This window comes from Lactuca serriola, chromosome 8 (assembly GCF_051521515.1).
Source record: "Lactuca serriola cultivar US96UC23 chromosome 8, Lser_US96UC23_V15, whole genome shotgun sequence".
Lineage (NCBI taxonomy): Eukaryota > Viridiplantae > Streptophyta > Magnoliopsida > Asterales > Asteraceae > Lactuca > Lactuca serriola.
Window position 1 is genome coordinate 155,474,726 of NC_136415.1, and position 16,656 is coordinate 155,491,381.

The 16,656-nt window shown below is 32.4% G+C and overlaps 1 protein-coding gene across 7 annotated transcripts; it reads left to right on the forward strand.

Moving 5' to 3' along the window:
* The first annotated feature begins 10,620 nt into the window (after positions 1-10,620).
* Positions 10,621-16,347, forward strand: LOC145066514 (uncharacterized). Of its 7 annotated transcripts, none has more exons than XM_079013793.1 (9): positions 10,621-11,026; positions 12,791-12,822; positions 13,300-13,349; positions 13,671-13,722; positions 13,997-14,494; positions 14,575-14,643; positions 14,801-15,106; positions 15,594-15,698; positions 15,784-16,347. In XM_079013793.1, exons 5-7 carry the CDS (start codon positions 14,034-14,036, stop codon positions 14,817-14,819), a joined length of 549 nt encoding a protein of 182 aa, XP_078869919.1. In that variant the 5' UTR covers positions 10,621-11,026; positions 12,791-12,822; positions 13,300-13,349; positions 13,671-13,722; positions 13,997-14,033; the 3' UTR covers positions 14,820-15,106; positions 15,594-15,698; positions 15,784-16,347. The 7 variants fall into 7 exon arrangements, with proteins under 7 accessions (XP_078869919.1, XP_078869922.1, XP_078869920.1 ...); XM_079013796.1 differs by having other exon boundaries at positions 15,597-15,698; XM_079013794.1 differs by having other exon boundaries at positions 14,014-14,494.
* The last annotated feature ends 309 nt before the right edge of the window (positions 16,348-16,656 follow it).

Consider the following 16,656-nt stretch of genomic DNA (forward strand, 5'->3'; position numbering starts at 1 on the left):
CTCTCGGGTTTGTTGGATTACAGGACAATGTAGTATCACGTCAACCCAACCATACTATGGCAACATATGCACAAAAAAAAACAAGAAAACATAGATAATCATTATAGATCTACCAGTCTAACAAAACACTACAACATAACAACATCCTACACACAAAGATACATACTACAATACAGAGTATAGTGAGAAAACTCACCTTATAGTCTAGCAGAAAACAACACTGATCACAGATCCAATAACGGACACTACAGGTCACCTATACCACAAACAGGGACCAAATCTCAAACTACAACCCAAAACCCTAAAATTAACCTAAATTCACACTAGGTCAAAAATGCAATGGTCAAAGTGAGAGTCAACAATCAAAAGTCACTCAACCGATCGTGACGTCGTGGCCACCCTTTGGTTACGCCGTAGCAATGTGAGGACAAAATAATCACGAATCTATCCATCGCCACATCATGATAATCAACTCGTTACGTCGTGGGAACCATTCTTGTAAGTCCCAAATTAGCTTGGTGTATCAATCATATCCAATTGATGGTGTGAAATCCCAATCAATTGGATGATGCAAGATCAAATGGAGAAGAAGGAGAAGAAGAATAAGATGAATCTTCAATGTTTATATGATTAGAATGATGTTCCAACACAAGATTCACACACACACTTTTCTTCTCTCTAACTTTCTCTTTCTACAATATGATTATGAATGAATGCTCCTTGTACTATGTGCCCACACCCACTAATGCTACTATATATATATATATATATATATATATATATATATATATATATATATATATGAGCCAAAAAACCAATGCCTAAACCCAATACCCAGACCGAAAACACATGGGTTTTCGGTCCAAGCTACAAACAAATCAAAGGGGTTTTCGGCCCAAGACCGAAAACAATAAATGCTTAGAAAAGCAAAGTATAAACCAATATTTTAGACCCAACAATCCCCCCTTGGTTTATAGCTTTATTTTCTTTTACCCAACAAACTCCCCCTAAAAATGTAGCTGGCTTTTCTTGTCAAAATTCATTTGGAGCTTGTCTTCAGCTTTTTGTCTTGTATTTCTTCACAAATTTAAGATGAACAACTGAATCTTCTAGTTGAATGACTTCATCTTGAACGGATGGACATTTCTTTAGAATTTGGCTTTGAACACACGTTGGGTGTGGAGGCTTCATGTAGAGATTCTTGAAAATTGGCGCTTTCAGCTTGAGAATCTTCAAAGAGAACGAATCTTCTGGATCACTTCAGCAGGTACATAGATAGCAGCAAACTGATTGAGGATGCTTCAATGCAATCCGTCACATAATCTTCAAGAACAACTTCACCTTGCTTCTGGGGTTGAAAGATTGAATGTTGAAAGAATAATCTTCATTTCTTGTTCCTTCGAATGAGAATTCTTCAATGATCACGGATGAAGCCTTGGCTCAAAAATTCTTGATATAGTCTCCATGAGTCTCATTTATATCTGAATTCACTTTTCAAGACAAAGAAAAATTTGAGATAAAAACAAAACTAAAAGAAAACTTAGCACACAATATTTTTTGATTTTTCATATTTTCTGGAAACATAAAAAAGAAAAAAAAATATTTTTTTTTTATTTTTGATTTTTCTGAAAAATAAATAAAACGGAAATAACACTGTTTTTGGATTTTTTTTTTTATTTTTCTGATTTTTTTGTTTGATTTTTAAAATTTTTAATTCCCCCCCCCCCCCCCCCTTCAATTTGTGCATAGAGAAAAACTATGAACAAATTTAACAAAACAAAAATATTTGGGATCAAAGTTGTCAAGCAATTCAATATCGTTTATCAGCACACACCTGAATGTCTAGATCTAGTCAATCACCGGTATTGTGGTTCACTTAAACACAAAGGATATGGACAAATTGGACAGATTATAAGTGATAAGACAATTGTACCTATATATTTAAACAAACATTTAGCTGACGACTACCAAGGATATTGTTGTCCACTTAAATTCAGCAGCGAGATCTACAAACAACCTTTTAAATTGTTTAATTTTAGATGCACTAGAACGTGTTTCCCACTTTCCGATATACCCCGGTAATTAATAACTTCCAAAGAACTCCTTACTTTATGTGAGTATTCAATATTTTAGAGAGAAGATAAATATAGAAACGCATATGTTGTATCCCAAGTCAGAGGTCATCCAATCACGCAGAGGGAACAACATATGACTAACATAGATAGAGGATTTGAGAGATAGTAGAGTGCATATGATGTGTCCCAGGTCGGATCTTCCAATCACACAGAGGGAACATCATATGGCTAACAGATAAAAAGAATTGCATAGATAAGGGTATGCATAGAGATAGAGTTGTGTACGTTGCATTCCAGGTCGGATATGTTCCAATCGCACAAAGGAGGCAACATATGACTGACAGATAGAAAGCAAGAAAATGATTTCCTACAGACCTACTTTATCAGAACCCCCCAGTCGCCCTATCAGAACTGGAATTAAGGACATAATTTCGTACATCGAAGAAATGTTGAGCCACAGTTCTAGATAATTAACTTTTAGTGTATCTCACAGGTTCCCATGTTTATCTCACTGCTCAATCTACCCGAACATCGTATTGTCAGTCCAAATGAAACTATTTAAGTTCATATTGTCAAGTCATTTCATTTGTCAATCAATGTCTAGTCCTTTTGAATCCTTCGTGCCTACCAGCACATTGAACACAGAGTCTAAACAATTTAACTTTAGTGCATTACATGAATATCAGATTGCCCTTTAGCACTAGACTTCATATCACTTCCCAAACAATACTTACAAACAAAAAACTATAAGAAAATAAAAGATTCTCTTCAAAAGGAATTAGTTTAAGATAAACTCAGGAGAATCAAGAAGAAAACTCAAACCGTAAGTCATCAATTGAATTTGCATCCAAAAGGTCTGAGAACAGCATGCATATTTCAATCTCAGAATAGATCCGAAAATTCTTCACATCGTTAAGCGTAAACCCCATGTATGATTCTCTTTTTTCTTCCTCTCCCGCAAAGGACACATATTCTCAAACTAAGTTCTGAGTGTTGTACAGTTGAGAGATGTCCTCTATCATGTTCCTGGAACAGCCACTACCAACAAACCGAAGTCTGATGATATGCCTCCATAGCTGCTCCAGCAAATAGAGATCAGTTGGTCTATGGAACCTAATCCATTTTGAAACTGGGTTAACCGTTACCATCAACGTAAGGTACTCTCTCCCATGACATGTCCTGCTTATCACAAACATAAGACGGAGAAATATTAGAATCATTAGACGATTTGGGAGATTGAACCTTTTGTACCCATCTGTAGTTGGGTTTAACCCATTTCTTGTTCGAGTGGATGGGTGCCTCGACACTTGATTTTGAACTTGAAGCCGATCTTCGAGATGACTTTGATCTAACTGATCTTGGTTTCACTGGAGCATCTCTTGGATTGGACTTCTTGGACGACTTTTCCTTCTTGTTCTTGGGAGTTAGATTCTTGGCCTTCAACACATTCCAATCACCATTGCACGATTGTGACCTTGAAGGGCTTCTTTTGGGGTATCTCCCTCTTGGCGCGTTCTGCCATCCTTGTGCGTAATAGGGAACATATGCACGATTAGGACAAATTCTGGCAATGTGTCCAGGTGTTCCACAGTGAAAACATGTATTTTCTTCACGTATGAATTGTTTCTGATTTCCCCTTGTAGCATGCCCTTGACTTGTCTCTGATTGTTCCCATAAGCATACTTGCAACGGGCACTCTGTTTAGCTTGAATTAGTGCCCTGTATTTACCAACAACAGGTTGATTAAAAGTAAATGAGTTAGAAGCAATAGATTCAGAGTTCAAGGAGACATTGGTTTGACAGTCAACAAAATCAACAGAACTAAATTAATTCTTTTCTCCTTGTTCTCATCTTCCACTGCTTTACCTGCACAGGAATAAGAATCATTAGAATCGTTCATCTCAGCACCCTTAGTTAGCCCTGATTGTTCAGTCTTAACTGAAGCTGGAGCAGTGGTTTGGCCATACTGAGCAGGTATTAATTTCTTCCTCGTTGGTCTCAAGGGGTGGGTTATAGTTTTCACTAAAAGAAGGTGGAACACTATGATACCCTAGACCCTTGGGTTGATTATCTTTAAATGTTAATTGTTTTTCTATCATGGATGCAACTACCTCACTTGACACATCAAATTTCTTAAAGCTGAATTCAGCATCTCTATATTTAGCCTTTAATACATCAAGTTCGGCAATCAAATTAGCAAGCTATTCCTTAACATATTTATAATTCTCACATTTGTTGCTATATTCTTCTTGAAGTTTTTGGAAGTCCTTGGTTTTGGCCTCTAGTTGTTCTTTTAAGGGTTTTTGACCTTTCCTAAGTGTATATCCTTCGTATTTAAGATCCTCATTTTCTTTTTTTAGTAAATCATTTTGTTCACGAAGAAATTTAATCGTAGCTTCACAAGATTGAGAACATGAAACTTCATTGACCGGGATGTTTGAGGAACTCATTGTTTATCAAAAAAAATGCCCTTTGACTTAAAACCTCAAAAGTCAGCCTTAAAAAGTCAAACTTAAAAGTCAAACCGAAAAGCTAAAAGTGAAAATTTGAAGGTTAAACTAGAAAGTCAAATGTCAAACTTGAAAGTCAAAGTCAAAATTTTAAGTCAAAAGCCAATTTAGGAAGTCAAAAATTATAAGTCAAAATTTTGGGTAGAAAATGGAATTTTAAAATTCGAAAATTGATTTTTGGGCTAAAATTGACAAAAATTCAAAAATAGGAGCGAAATGGCGAAGCTATATGATTTAATCAGGGGAGCATCAATATTATCATAAAAATCATTGCTTTTTGGACATGCATATCCGATGCATGTCTTATACACAAGCTAGGTTAAAATGAAGGGAAAATGAGATCAAATCTCATGCATGAAACCCATAGCTCACTAACTTTCAAGATCTGGGACAAGGGGTTACAAAGGAGTCCCAAGAATTCATAAAGTTGCCAACTTTATGAGATTCCAACACTCAAACTTCATCAATCATTGAGAAAAGTGGCTAAAACTCTAGATTTAACATGCTTGAGCTAAAAAGGTAGGAACTTGAGGACTTACAAAAGTCCTAAGGCAGCTAAAGATGATGAGGGAGTGGTTTGCTAGTTGAGATGATGCACCAAGACGCGTTCTCTTCTTCTTCAAGGCTAAAAATCACCAAAAAGGAGCTCACAGTCGACAATGGAGGATTAGGATTTTGTTAAGGGTGAAGGGAGGTAATGGTGGCTGAGGGTGTGAAAACTTTAATCCTCACTTCCCTTAAATAGAGGCACAAACCTTATAATTAGGGTTTCGCATGCAAGGGTTGTCATGTCGTGTGACCAATATATTATCACGTCGTGAAACCCAATGAGATGTGCGTCCTTCTCGGTACCGCCATACCGTGACACAAACATGGTCACGCGTGGGCAAGGTTTCCATCCCTTAAGACTTAATTGATAAACTCAGAAGTGATGCTTACCGGGAATTGGGTGTTACATTTTAATACCGAAATTATCATGTCAATTGTCTCATTTTTATTATTCTACATGTCAAATCAAGCGTTTTTGACTATTCATCAGTATCGACTATTCGATGTGTATAGTAAAATTTTATTGTTTTCCCTTTGTTTATTCATTACGTTCTTTAATTTTTTTTAATACAAGTACAATTGATGTTCATACATCAAAATAAGGGAAAATGACTTACAAGCCCAACAAAGTTTCCAAACCGTTCAAAAAACTTCAATCATGTTTTGCATGTTCAAAAAAATCCAACGAACTTAACCTCTCGTCTAAAAAAGCCCAACGAAGTTTCCAAACCGTTCAAAAAACCACAATCATGTTTTGTCTGTTGAAATATTAAGTTCGTTGGGTTTTTTTGAACAGACAAAAATGATTGAGGTTTTTTGAACGGTTTGAAAACTTTATTGGTCTGAAAATTCATTTTCCCGATATGGTAATAAGCCACGTCATATGTTTATCTTCTTTGACTTCCATAGAATTGAACAAAAATATAACTTAGTTGGGCTTTTTTTGACAAAATGTTAAGTTCGTTGAGTTTTCTTAAACATACAAAACATGATTGAGGTTTTTTGAACGGTTTGAAAACTTTGTTGGGCTCATAAGTCATTTTCCCAATCCCTTAAGATTTAATTGATAAACTCAGAAGTGATCTTACTGGGAATTGGGTGTTACATTTTAATACCAAAATTATTATGTCAATTGTCTCATTTTTATTATTCTACATGTCAAATCAAGTGTTTTTGACTATTCATCAGCATGACTATTCGATGTGTATAGTAAAATTTTATTGTATTCCCTTTGTTTATTCATTAAGTTCTTTAATTTTTTTTTAGTAGAAGTACGATTGATGTTCATACATCAAAATAATGGATTTTATCTATGATGAGATAAAAACGCACCTATCACGACTTTCAACATTAGAGTCGTTTAAGTAAGCAATCTTTAGATGCATATGATGAGATAATAATGCACCATATTTGCAAAGACAGACAAATGTTTTGTAAATAAAAAGAAATCAACAACCACCAAATCCAAATGTGAAAGTAATGAGGGAATCTATCAATCTAAGACGATGCTCAAACTTAAACTGACAAGAGATAAAACTTCCAAAGATGGGAGTGGGTCAATCTTTGACAGACTATTGTTTTAGACTAGTGTGAGATGTTTTTGGATGTCGCTAACTCCATGAACTAGTAAACCTTTTATAAATTCATGGACTTGTTCAAAAACTTGTAATTTTTATCACATTCTCAGTACCACCTCTGCCAATAGAATCGGAAGTGATATATGTGTTGAGGTTAGAGAAATAGAATCGAAAGTGATATATGTGTTGAGGTTAGAGAAAGAGGACTTATTAACAACACTATGTTGGAATTCATTCATGATTTTAAACATGTCTACGAACAATTAAAAGAAATAGAGATTTCATTACCAGCTTGAGAAGTCGAGGATTATTGAAAGTTAGAGATTTAGAATATACAAATGCTCTTGATTAGAATGTATAAAAAAAATACAAGAGTTACTCACATCTATAGAAACAATCAAAGAAGCACGCATGCTAAATACAACACCTAGGGAGTGAGTTGTAATGAACAATCTATACTAATAAATAAAACTCATTTTCTGCCACATGTCATGTCCTCATTGATTTGGACACATGACATTTTAATAGATTTTTAGAATTTATTTATTTCTACATGTAATTTTCTGATTTGTTCACATATCATAACTTATTTCGTTTATAATATTGAGAGAAATAAATGTTTCCTTGAAAAAGAATTAATATATTTATAATGTAATAAATGTCATAATTAATGAGAGCTCTAAAATTGATATTGATATTAAATTTAATGTTTAAATATTGATATTAAATTTTTATTTTTAATAAACCCGTGTATTACACGGGTCTTACACCTAGTACTAGTAATATCTTTAACACAGTCCCATTACCTCATAAGCATGTCAATCTCCGCTGCCGAGCCATCAATATACTTTTCTGCCACGTTAAGTCCTTTTTTCTTGGTATCCGTTAACTATTAGTGAAACATATTACATTAATTGGTAACATAAATACATTGGATGATGGGAATTGTTTGACAATTAAAACATTTTGAATGAAACTTATGTGTACAAGAATAAGGAAAATGAAGTTTAGCTCTTGGGAGTTGCATAGGAAAGCAATTAAAATAGGTTAATACATAAGTGGACAAGAGTCAAGATGAACCGAACATTATGGGCTGCTGAAGACCATGCGATCTTGGCCTCGAGGTCCAAGTCACGTATACATCGATCGAGCTCGCATATATAGGCTGAAAAACATCAGGGAGTTGTAACAACAAACTCGAATCAAGAAAAAAAAAAAAAAAAGGGAGCTAAGGTCGATTGACGAAGTGTTCATATCCCTTGATTTACTTCGCTATTTCTTTTGTTCAAACCATCAAACCTAGAATCGCAGCTGGGATTCCTTGTTCCTGTTAAACGATGGAAACTTTTATCCTTCTTACTAACTGAATCTTTAAACATAAAAATTAGTCCAGAGGAGACCAAGAAGCAGATTTCGTAAATGGGCAGATTAAAGGTGATTATCACAGGTATGATCTCATGTGGTGTTTTTGAGCTACTGATGTTATAATTTCATAAATAGCATAGGGCTGATCTAGTGACATGATGATCCAAATTCAATCTTCACTGCTTCATGGATTGATGACTTGAAAATCTACAAATTTCATAGATGATTAAGAAGGTCGCTATGGATTGTGTAAACTTGGAATTTACAAGATAATTTCTCTTTAACCAATGTTTAAATCCTTCTCATAGATTTGAGGAGTGGGATTTGTAACCAAACTTAACCCATTTATGTTGGCAACTTTGATGCTTTGGGTGTTATATGTGGAAGTTGAATACAAAAATAATCCGGAATGTTTGATGTTCTGTCAAGAATGTAACTCATTTTCACAAATAATAATATTTTGGTCATTTTTAATCATAACTTGGTTCCTAACGGTGAGTTTACTCAATATTTTAAATTTGTTGCTAAAGGTGAGTTTACTCAATTGTTTAATTTATTGTAATTAGACGTTTTGGAGGTAAGCTACATATGCAACTATGATTATGTTTGACAAAAATGGCTTGTACATTGAAATTGGAAACTACAAGTATCCGTAAAAATGTTTTGATAAAAATAAACGTAAGTCTTTTTTTTTTTTTTTTTTTTTTTTTTAAATATATTATTATTATTATTATTATTATTATTAAAATTTGCAAAATATAACATTACTTGAACAGTAATTCAATAGATACATTATTCATACATATTCAAATTAATGTTTGAGATATTACTTTGGATAACTTTCAGTACAAGAAAAATCCTAAATAGCTACGGAAAGTTATTATGGAATGAAAATCCGTTGCTATTTTACTACGGAATATACTATGGAACGACTTGTCGTAGCTATTTTGCTACATAAATGGTTACGGAATTGCATTATGTAGCTAAATTTTAAATAGCTACGTAAAGTTGTTACGGAATCTGAATTCATAGTTATTTTAATACGGAATAGGTTACAAAATAGTTGGTTGTAACTAATTTGCTACAGAAATTGCTACGGAATTACATTCCGTAGCTAAATCTTGAATAGTTGCTACGGAATTAAAATTCGTAGCTAGTTTACTACAAATAATACTACAAGGTTTTTTGTTGTAGCTAGTTCTCTATGAAACTTGTTACAAAATCTATGTACGTAGTTAGTTGGCTACATAATACAAAATAAAAATCCGTAGCTAGTTAGCTATGAAATTAAGATCCGTAGCTATTTTGCTAGGAAAATTTGCCACAAAATAAAATTTTGTAGCTAATCTATTATGAAACTAGCTGTGAGACCCGTATATTATACGGGTTGATTAAAACAAAATGTTAAGTACGAACGATTAAATAGAAATTTTATTTGAATTTGAAATTGAAATAAGTGAAAATTATGAGAAAATAACATGCAAAAAATAAAGAAATAAAAATTATGTATTTATTGTGTAGTACACAGGTTAATTATAACAAAATGTTAAAACATGAAGGTTTAAACCGTAAATTTATTTGAAATTTAAAATTTAAAATTAATGGTAGGTTTAATTTATGGAAACCAAATTAATGATATATTGAAAATAAAAATTAAAGTAACGACAAGTGGAAAATAAATATATATTTCAAATTATAACAAAATGACATGTGGCTAATAAATTATGAGGGAATGACATGTGGCAAAGTCATTTTCATTTATTAGGGTAGACTTGTTACAAAAAGGTGAATTTGCAAAATAGCTACGAAATCAAAATCCATAGGTATTTGGCTACGGAAAATTCCGTAGTTAAATAGTTACGGAATATGTTTCCGTAGCAAAATATAGAAAATTATTGAAAAAAATATATTAAAAATACACAATTATTTTTGAAAACGCAACAACAAAGATAAAATATTATTTTTAATTCTTTTGAAAATTTAATTATGATATTATTTTTACATTATAAATACAATTAGTGGTTGATTAAGGGGTTCTTTCTTTTTCTTTTCTTCACTTGTATAAGTAAAATAAAATAAAATAAACTCTTCATCACCATTGATTCATATTCATTATCAACAATTAAAATCTATCACAAGAATAAGATCGCATAAGAAAACCCTCTCAAAAATCTTAATAAATCGAAGACCAATTGTTCCAAAACTAACAAGATAGATTCAAATGCATATAATCAAGCTAAAATGTATCAAAAATTGTTCCATTAACTAATTAAGTGCTTTAAATTTCCGAAAAACTGCTTAAAGAAAGATCCACAGCCACTGTTTGAGTTTCATCAATATTGTTGTTCACTTAGCCTGCAAAAACAAGGTTTTATGGAATAATTAATTAACATTTTTACTATCAACTTATTATAACATAAATAGATAATAAGTTATTAGAGATAACAACTTATAAATAAAAGTACGATGAGAAATGTAAGAAACCTCATCTCTCTTACTTTCTATATTATGTCTTTCTGTAATAAATAAAAATGAAACACTGAAATTTCATACCTATTTGTTCTTTACTTTCTTCCTGCAGCCCATCCTTCCCCAACAATGGTTGATTTTCCGTAATTGCCCCTACAGAAGTTATAAGCTCGTCTGGTTCCTTTACACGCAGCTCGCACTCATCCCAACAATGGTAAAAAACGTGTAGTATTCAATTGGAAGGTTCAAACTGCAGAAAATTGAGAAAGAAGTAATTTTATTATGGGCAAATGGGTCAAATCACATGATCCAAATATACTTCTTCCCCAAATCAGAAAACAGCCGATCGTGTTGTTGTTCCAAAAACTATGCCAATCCCAAATCTGAAAATTGTCGATCTCGGAAAATTGCTAGGGTAAAAAACGCCATTATCCACCGGACATCACTCTATAAGTAGATTTTTCTCGATCGTCCCTACCAGGTAACATTCTTCTCCGTTTCTGTATTTAATAGCTGATAATTTCACCTTTTTATGAATTTGTTTCGCTTTGATTATCCTTTTATTTCGCTTGATTCTATGATATCTATATACATATAAGCTTGATCGAGAGTTAAATTAGGATACAAGAACAGAGAGATACAAATCATGCAATTTGATCAACGCCTGTAGGAGGCAATTCCAGTCCGATAATCTGTCTGCGGTGGGAAGCAGCTTCTTGGAGTTTCTTTCTTCGAAGTCTCTTCCTATGAGCTCTTGTGAGCTTTTGAGACCCTAATTCATCATCTTCCTCGCTTGACGCTGAGAAGTTCGTTTCAGCTTCTCTCTCCAATTCATCTGTATCTATAAAATTTTCGAAAATTCAGAGTGTCAAGTGTATAGACAGATTTCTCAGAACGTAGCTTCAATTTGTATTCACATAAACGAAATAAAATCAAAAGTTAAACCCACTAATACGATGATGATCTGAATTGGCGATTTCCTGGGCTAAATCGAGGGTTTGTTGATCATATTTGTTCTCAGGAGGTGGTGGCGAAGGTGGAGTATAGAGCATGTTAATCAGGGAATCATGAAACTTTAGTTGTATCTCCCTTCTCTTCATGGTGCTAAAATTGATAGATCTTGAGATGCTAAAAGAAACTCTATTCCTCTGTATCAGAAAACAAAAACTATGCATTTTTTTCTGCTATAAGGCCCTAAAAGTATGAACTATGTAATTATCCTTTGCATTTTTTTCTGCCAAATTAGAAATAAAAGTGTAGTAGTGTACAACTAGCTATTGGTTTGAGATAGAATCTAATCTAAGGTATGTTCCATTGTTGTGTAGATACAGGAGGATTTTAGTATTATATGAGTAACATTGTACCTTAATAACAACCACAATCTGTTATCTATGTGAGGTTGCTGGAGCATGTTAAAACGATTTGATTAATTATTTGCTTAATTTGATTTTTATACATAAAAACAACATATTAACATATAACATACCTGAATCTTGATTTGTGTTCTTAGCTCATCGATGTAATCTTTGGATCTTGGATGTTCTGAAGATGTAATGAGCTGTTGTTCAAGCAACATGATTCTTTGTTGCAGTTCTTTAATTTCAGTACGCTGCAATAGAATAAAGAAAATTAAAAAACATGTGTTATTTTAATACAAAATAAACGATGTATTCGACAAATACTATAAAAAAATAGACATGATTCAAAAGCTACATGTCTTTGTTGTATAAATTATAAATAAAAATACCCTGTTTTGCAATTCTTCTTGGAGGATGCGGTTTTCTGCTGACATGGTCTGAATTTTTATCCAGGGCCTTTTGAAAATGGGACTTTTATAGGTAAAAATGCTTCAGGGAATAATGGGGAAAACTTGCATTCAGACTCTTCTTTTGCAAAGTAGTAGATTGTCATGCTGTTAGACATCAAGGACAAAAAAGGAAAAAAAATAATTAGTTTATTTACAAGTTCATAAAGAGTTAATTACACATATTATCCAAGAAAAGAATGCAAGTTTAATTATCAAATCAATATTTGTTTATACAATACCATTAAACAAATATCATATATCTAGACTACACTTTATGATGGAAAAAAAACAGGGCCTTAATGTAGATGAAAGCAAATAAGCAATGCTGATATTCACTCTGATATCACCAATGAACTTATTTCTTATGTTATCCGCTTCATAAACTTTGTGTCATTACATTGTTGAAACTATTACTTACATATTATTGTCTTTGTGCAGATACCACCAAGGAAAACTACAACATCCTACAGGTTCTTATCACAAGTTCTCAACCACTTCTCTTCCATTCTGCATAAATCTGTTACACATGAAATACATTCAATGATAATTTTTCTGCTTAAACAGCATGTACTCATCTGTCTTGTTGGCTACAACAGACTACAAAGTATCTAGATAAAGTAGGAGCAACGATTCTCATTGTTTTTTTATATGGACTATTAGATTTTGTTGCTAGTTTGCCATGGTAAACAACAAAATGGACTATTAGATTTTGTTGCTAGATAAGCAGCATGTTCTCATTGTTTTTTTTATATGGACTGTTATTTATGGAACTGGAATTCAATTCCATTCCAATCTCACATTTGATATAATTTTCTAGGTTTAAAATTACCCGACTCTTCTATGCTTGTTTATGCTATTCTACTGTTGGCATCTCAATTATATGAAATATCTTTAGAATCAACATTCATAATATATCAATTAATGATTTTTCTTGTTGGATAATGCAGGAGCTTGGATCCCGCTTTGTTGATTCTTACAAAGAATATTATGAAATTAGGTCTTTCTTTACTAACAAACAAACATGCATACACTTTTATAGATAATTTTGAATTTTTGGTCCTATATCTTGTTTGTGTATTAACACTCTTGTTTAAAATGACCTCATTTCTTCTAGATGTATGACATTTTGAATGCTATAATGAGCTAATGTGTATAGTATCTAGACACCTCTTTTTCCATTCCTAACATTCCTTTTTTACTATGTTATAATGTGCTAAGTTGGTGAAGGGTAAAACGGTCATTTATCATACTCAAATAGTCTTTATGTATGCAATATTAATTAAAGGCATGAACTGTTTCAACTTTTTCTTTGTTCCAGGTTCCAATCCACTCCACTCCAGTCCATTCCAATCTAATCCAATCCAATCCAGGTGATAACAAAAGCATCATGTTTAAGTTTTGTGCTTTATCTTTTATACTTACTATGACATTGTAAGTTGTTATTTTTTTCATTTTTAAATGCAAAAAATAACAATCTACTTTCATTAAAGTATATGCATTATACTTTTAGTTTTTGTATTTTTCAAAGTAAACAGTAGGATGCTAAAATAAATAAGCAAACAAAAATACATTAGTATTTTAAAGTAAAAAGTAGTATGCTTAAATTTTTAGTAAGATATTTCTATAATATTTGTGATCTAACAGATTTATAACTTCCTAAGTTTTTAAAATTTCCGGGAAGATGTCACAATTCTTCTTATTAAGAGACACATTGAAACGAAAGCAACATACAAGTGTACGTTTCATAAACAAACGCACCGATAATGCAAAATCTGTTGGTAATGTATCTGCCCCATTATCTACACCAACATTGTCGTCATCATCATCTCGTACCACATTATCATCTGTTGGTACTGTATCTGCCCCAACATTTGTTTCACATGTTGGTGCCACATCATCAACACATGCATCATCCATACCTACATCATCCAACCAGTCTTCCTTACCTACATCATCTACCCAATCATCTGTACCTACATCTATCCAATCATCTCCACCTGCATCTACTACACCATCTGTACCTAGATCCACAACAAATTGTAGTGAATCGATTGAGGAAAATGTTGGTGTTCAACATCAAGGGTATTTACTTGGATCTACAAGACTGGATGGGCGTCTATACATTGGAGTGCGAGATAAGGAGTAAGTTAAAATTCTTACATTTTTTTTATCAACATTGAGCTTCATGAATTTTACAATGCGATTGATTTTTTCTTTTGTAGGTTATTTCCTTCGGGACCATGTTCTTCCATTATCTATGAATCTTTTGGTGAAAGAGCTGATTTAAACAGGTATAGCTGGGCAACTTTAAGTGATGAGACAAAACTCCTTTATTGGGACGAGTTTCATGTATGTATCTCGTTTATGCAATTATTAGGTACTCATTAACTAAAAAACTCATATATATATATATATATATATATATATATATATATATATATATTGTAGAAAAATGCCATTGAGATGATGCAAAAACTCCGTTAGTCCAAGCTTGTTGGGAAAATAAGGCAAAGGAAAGATATAGACAATATATCTACAATATAAGCTCAAAATGGAAAAAGTCGACTCTAAAAAAAACCAGTTAATATAACATCAGAAGTGTGGACATGCTGGACTGCAAGATGGAATACTGAAGACTTCAAGAAGAAATCAGAACAAAACAAAAAAAATAGGCGTAGAGGTGTAGCTGATGGACAAGCCCTTTCTACGCATACCGGTGGATCGGCTTCTCATTCCAAGATTGCTTCTGATTTAGTAAGTACTCATTTAATTTTATATTATAGCAATCTACTTTCATTTAATTTTATCTAGTTCTATTTTGATTTTTATAAGGACTAAGCCTAAATGCATAAAATAACAATCTACTTTCTTTTAGTTTTATATTATAGAATTCTAGTTCCATTTTTATTTTTAAAAGGACTAAGCATAAATACATAAAATAGCAATATACTTTCATTTAGTTGTATGTTATAGTTTTTCTAGTTCCATTTTGATTTTTAAGAGGACTAATCCTAAAAAGTATGTTATTTTATTTTTCGTTTTTAAAGAGTGGAGCCTAAATGCAAAAAATACCAATATACTTTCATTTACTTTTGTATCATAGCAATCTAGTTCCATTTTGATTTTTAAATGGGTTTAGCCCAAAACTAAGTTGGTATTTTTTTCATTTTTAAATATCTAAGCCTAAATGTAAAAATAGCAATCTACTTTAATATTGATTTTTTTTGTATATATGTAAAAGAAGCTTTGGGGACATGATCTAGCACACCATGAACTATTCTTGTATACACACACTAAGAATCACGATGGAGTGACTTTTTTAGTTGACAAAGCTAAAAAAATTCATGTAAGTTTTATTTTTAATAATTTCATGTAAGTTTTATTTTGATTTTTTGTATAAGTTTTATCTCAACACAATTATAAAATTATAGGATGATTTTATGGAACGATGTGATCGGTTGGAAGCAATAGGAGAGGAAATTGATGAGGACAAACTATTTTATGATGTTGTTGTGGGACATGATCGAAAAAGAGATTATATGGATTTGGCTCATATGGAAAGCGCATTCGTTCTAGTAAAGGATCTTCTGAAATGCATCGCGAACAATACGAGGATAATAATGCTGAGACAAAAGTCGAGATTGAGAATTTGAAGAAGTTAGTTGAGACGCAACGCAAACAATATGAGGATATTCAACAAAAATATGAGGATGTTCGGCAAGAATATGAGGATGCTCAGAAAAAGAATGTGGAGTTTCAGCAGAAAAATGTGGATGTTCAAGCAAAGTTTGAACAACAACTCGCACAAGCAATGAATGTTATTAACACATTGACTGAACATGACAAAAATTTTATTAATCAATGATAGAATATTATGTATCGAATAATGTTTTACGTTAAATTTGTAGCGACTTTTGATTTTGAAATATGTATCTTTTGATGTATTGGATATTTCTTTTAGTTTCTATAGAAATACTTTGTCATTTTTGGTTTTATATTAATTGTATTTTTGTAAATTGATATAATAAGTCAAATTAAATAACCGAATTTTATAGAAAAAATGGTATGGAACGATTGTTATGGAATTGACTACAAAAAAGTTGTTACGAAATTTGCTATGGAACGAATGGCTACGGAATTTGTTACGGAACGAATGGCTACGAAATTTGCTACGGAACAATTAGCTACGGAAATTGCTATGGACCAAATGGCTACGGAATTTACTACGGACCAAATGGCTATGAAATTTGCTACGGAACAATTAGCTACGAAATTTGCTATGGACCAGATGGCTACGGAATTTG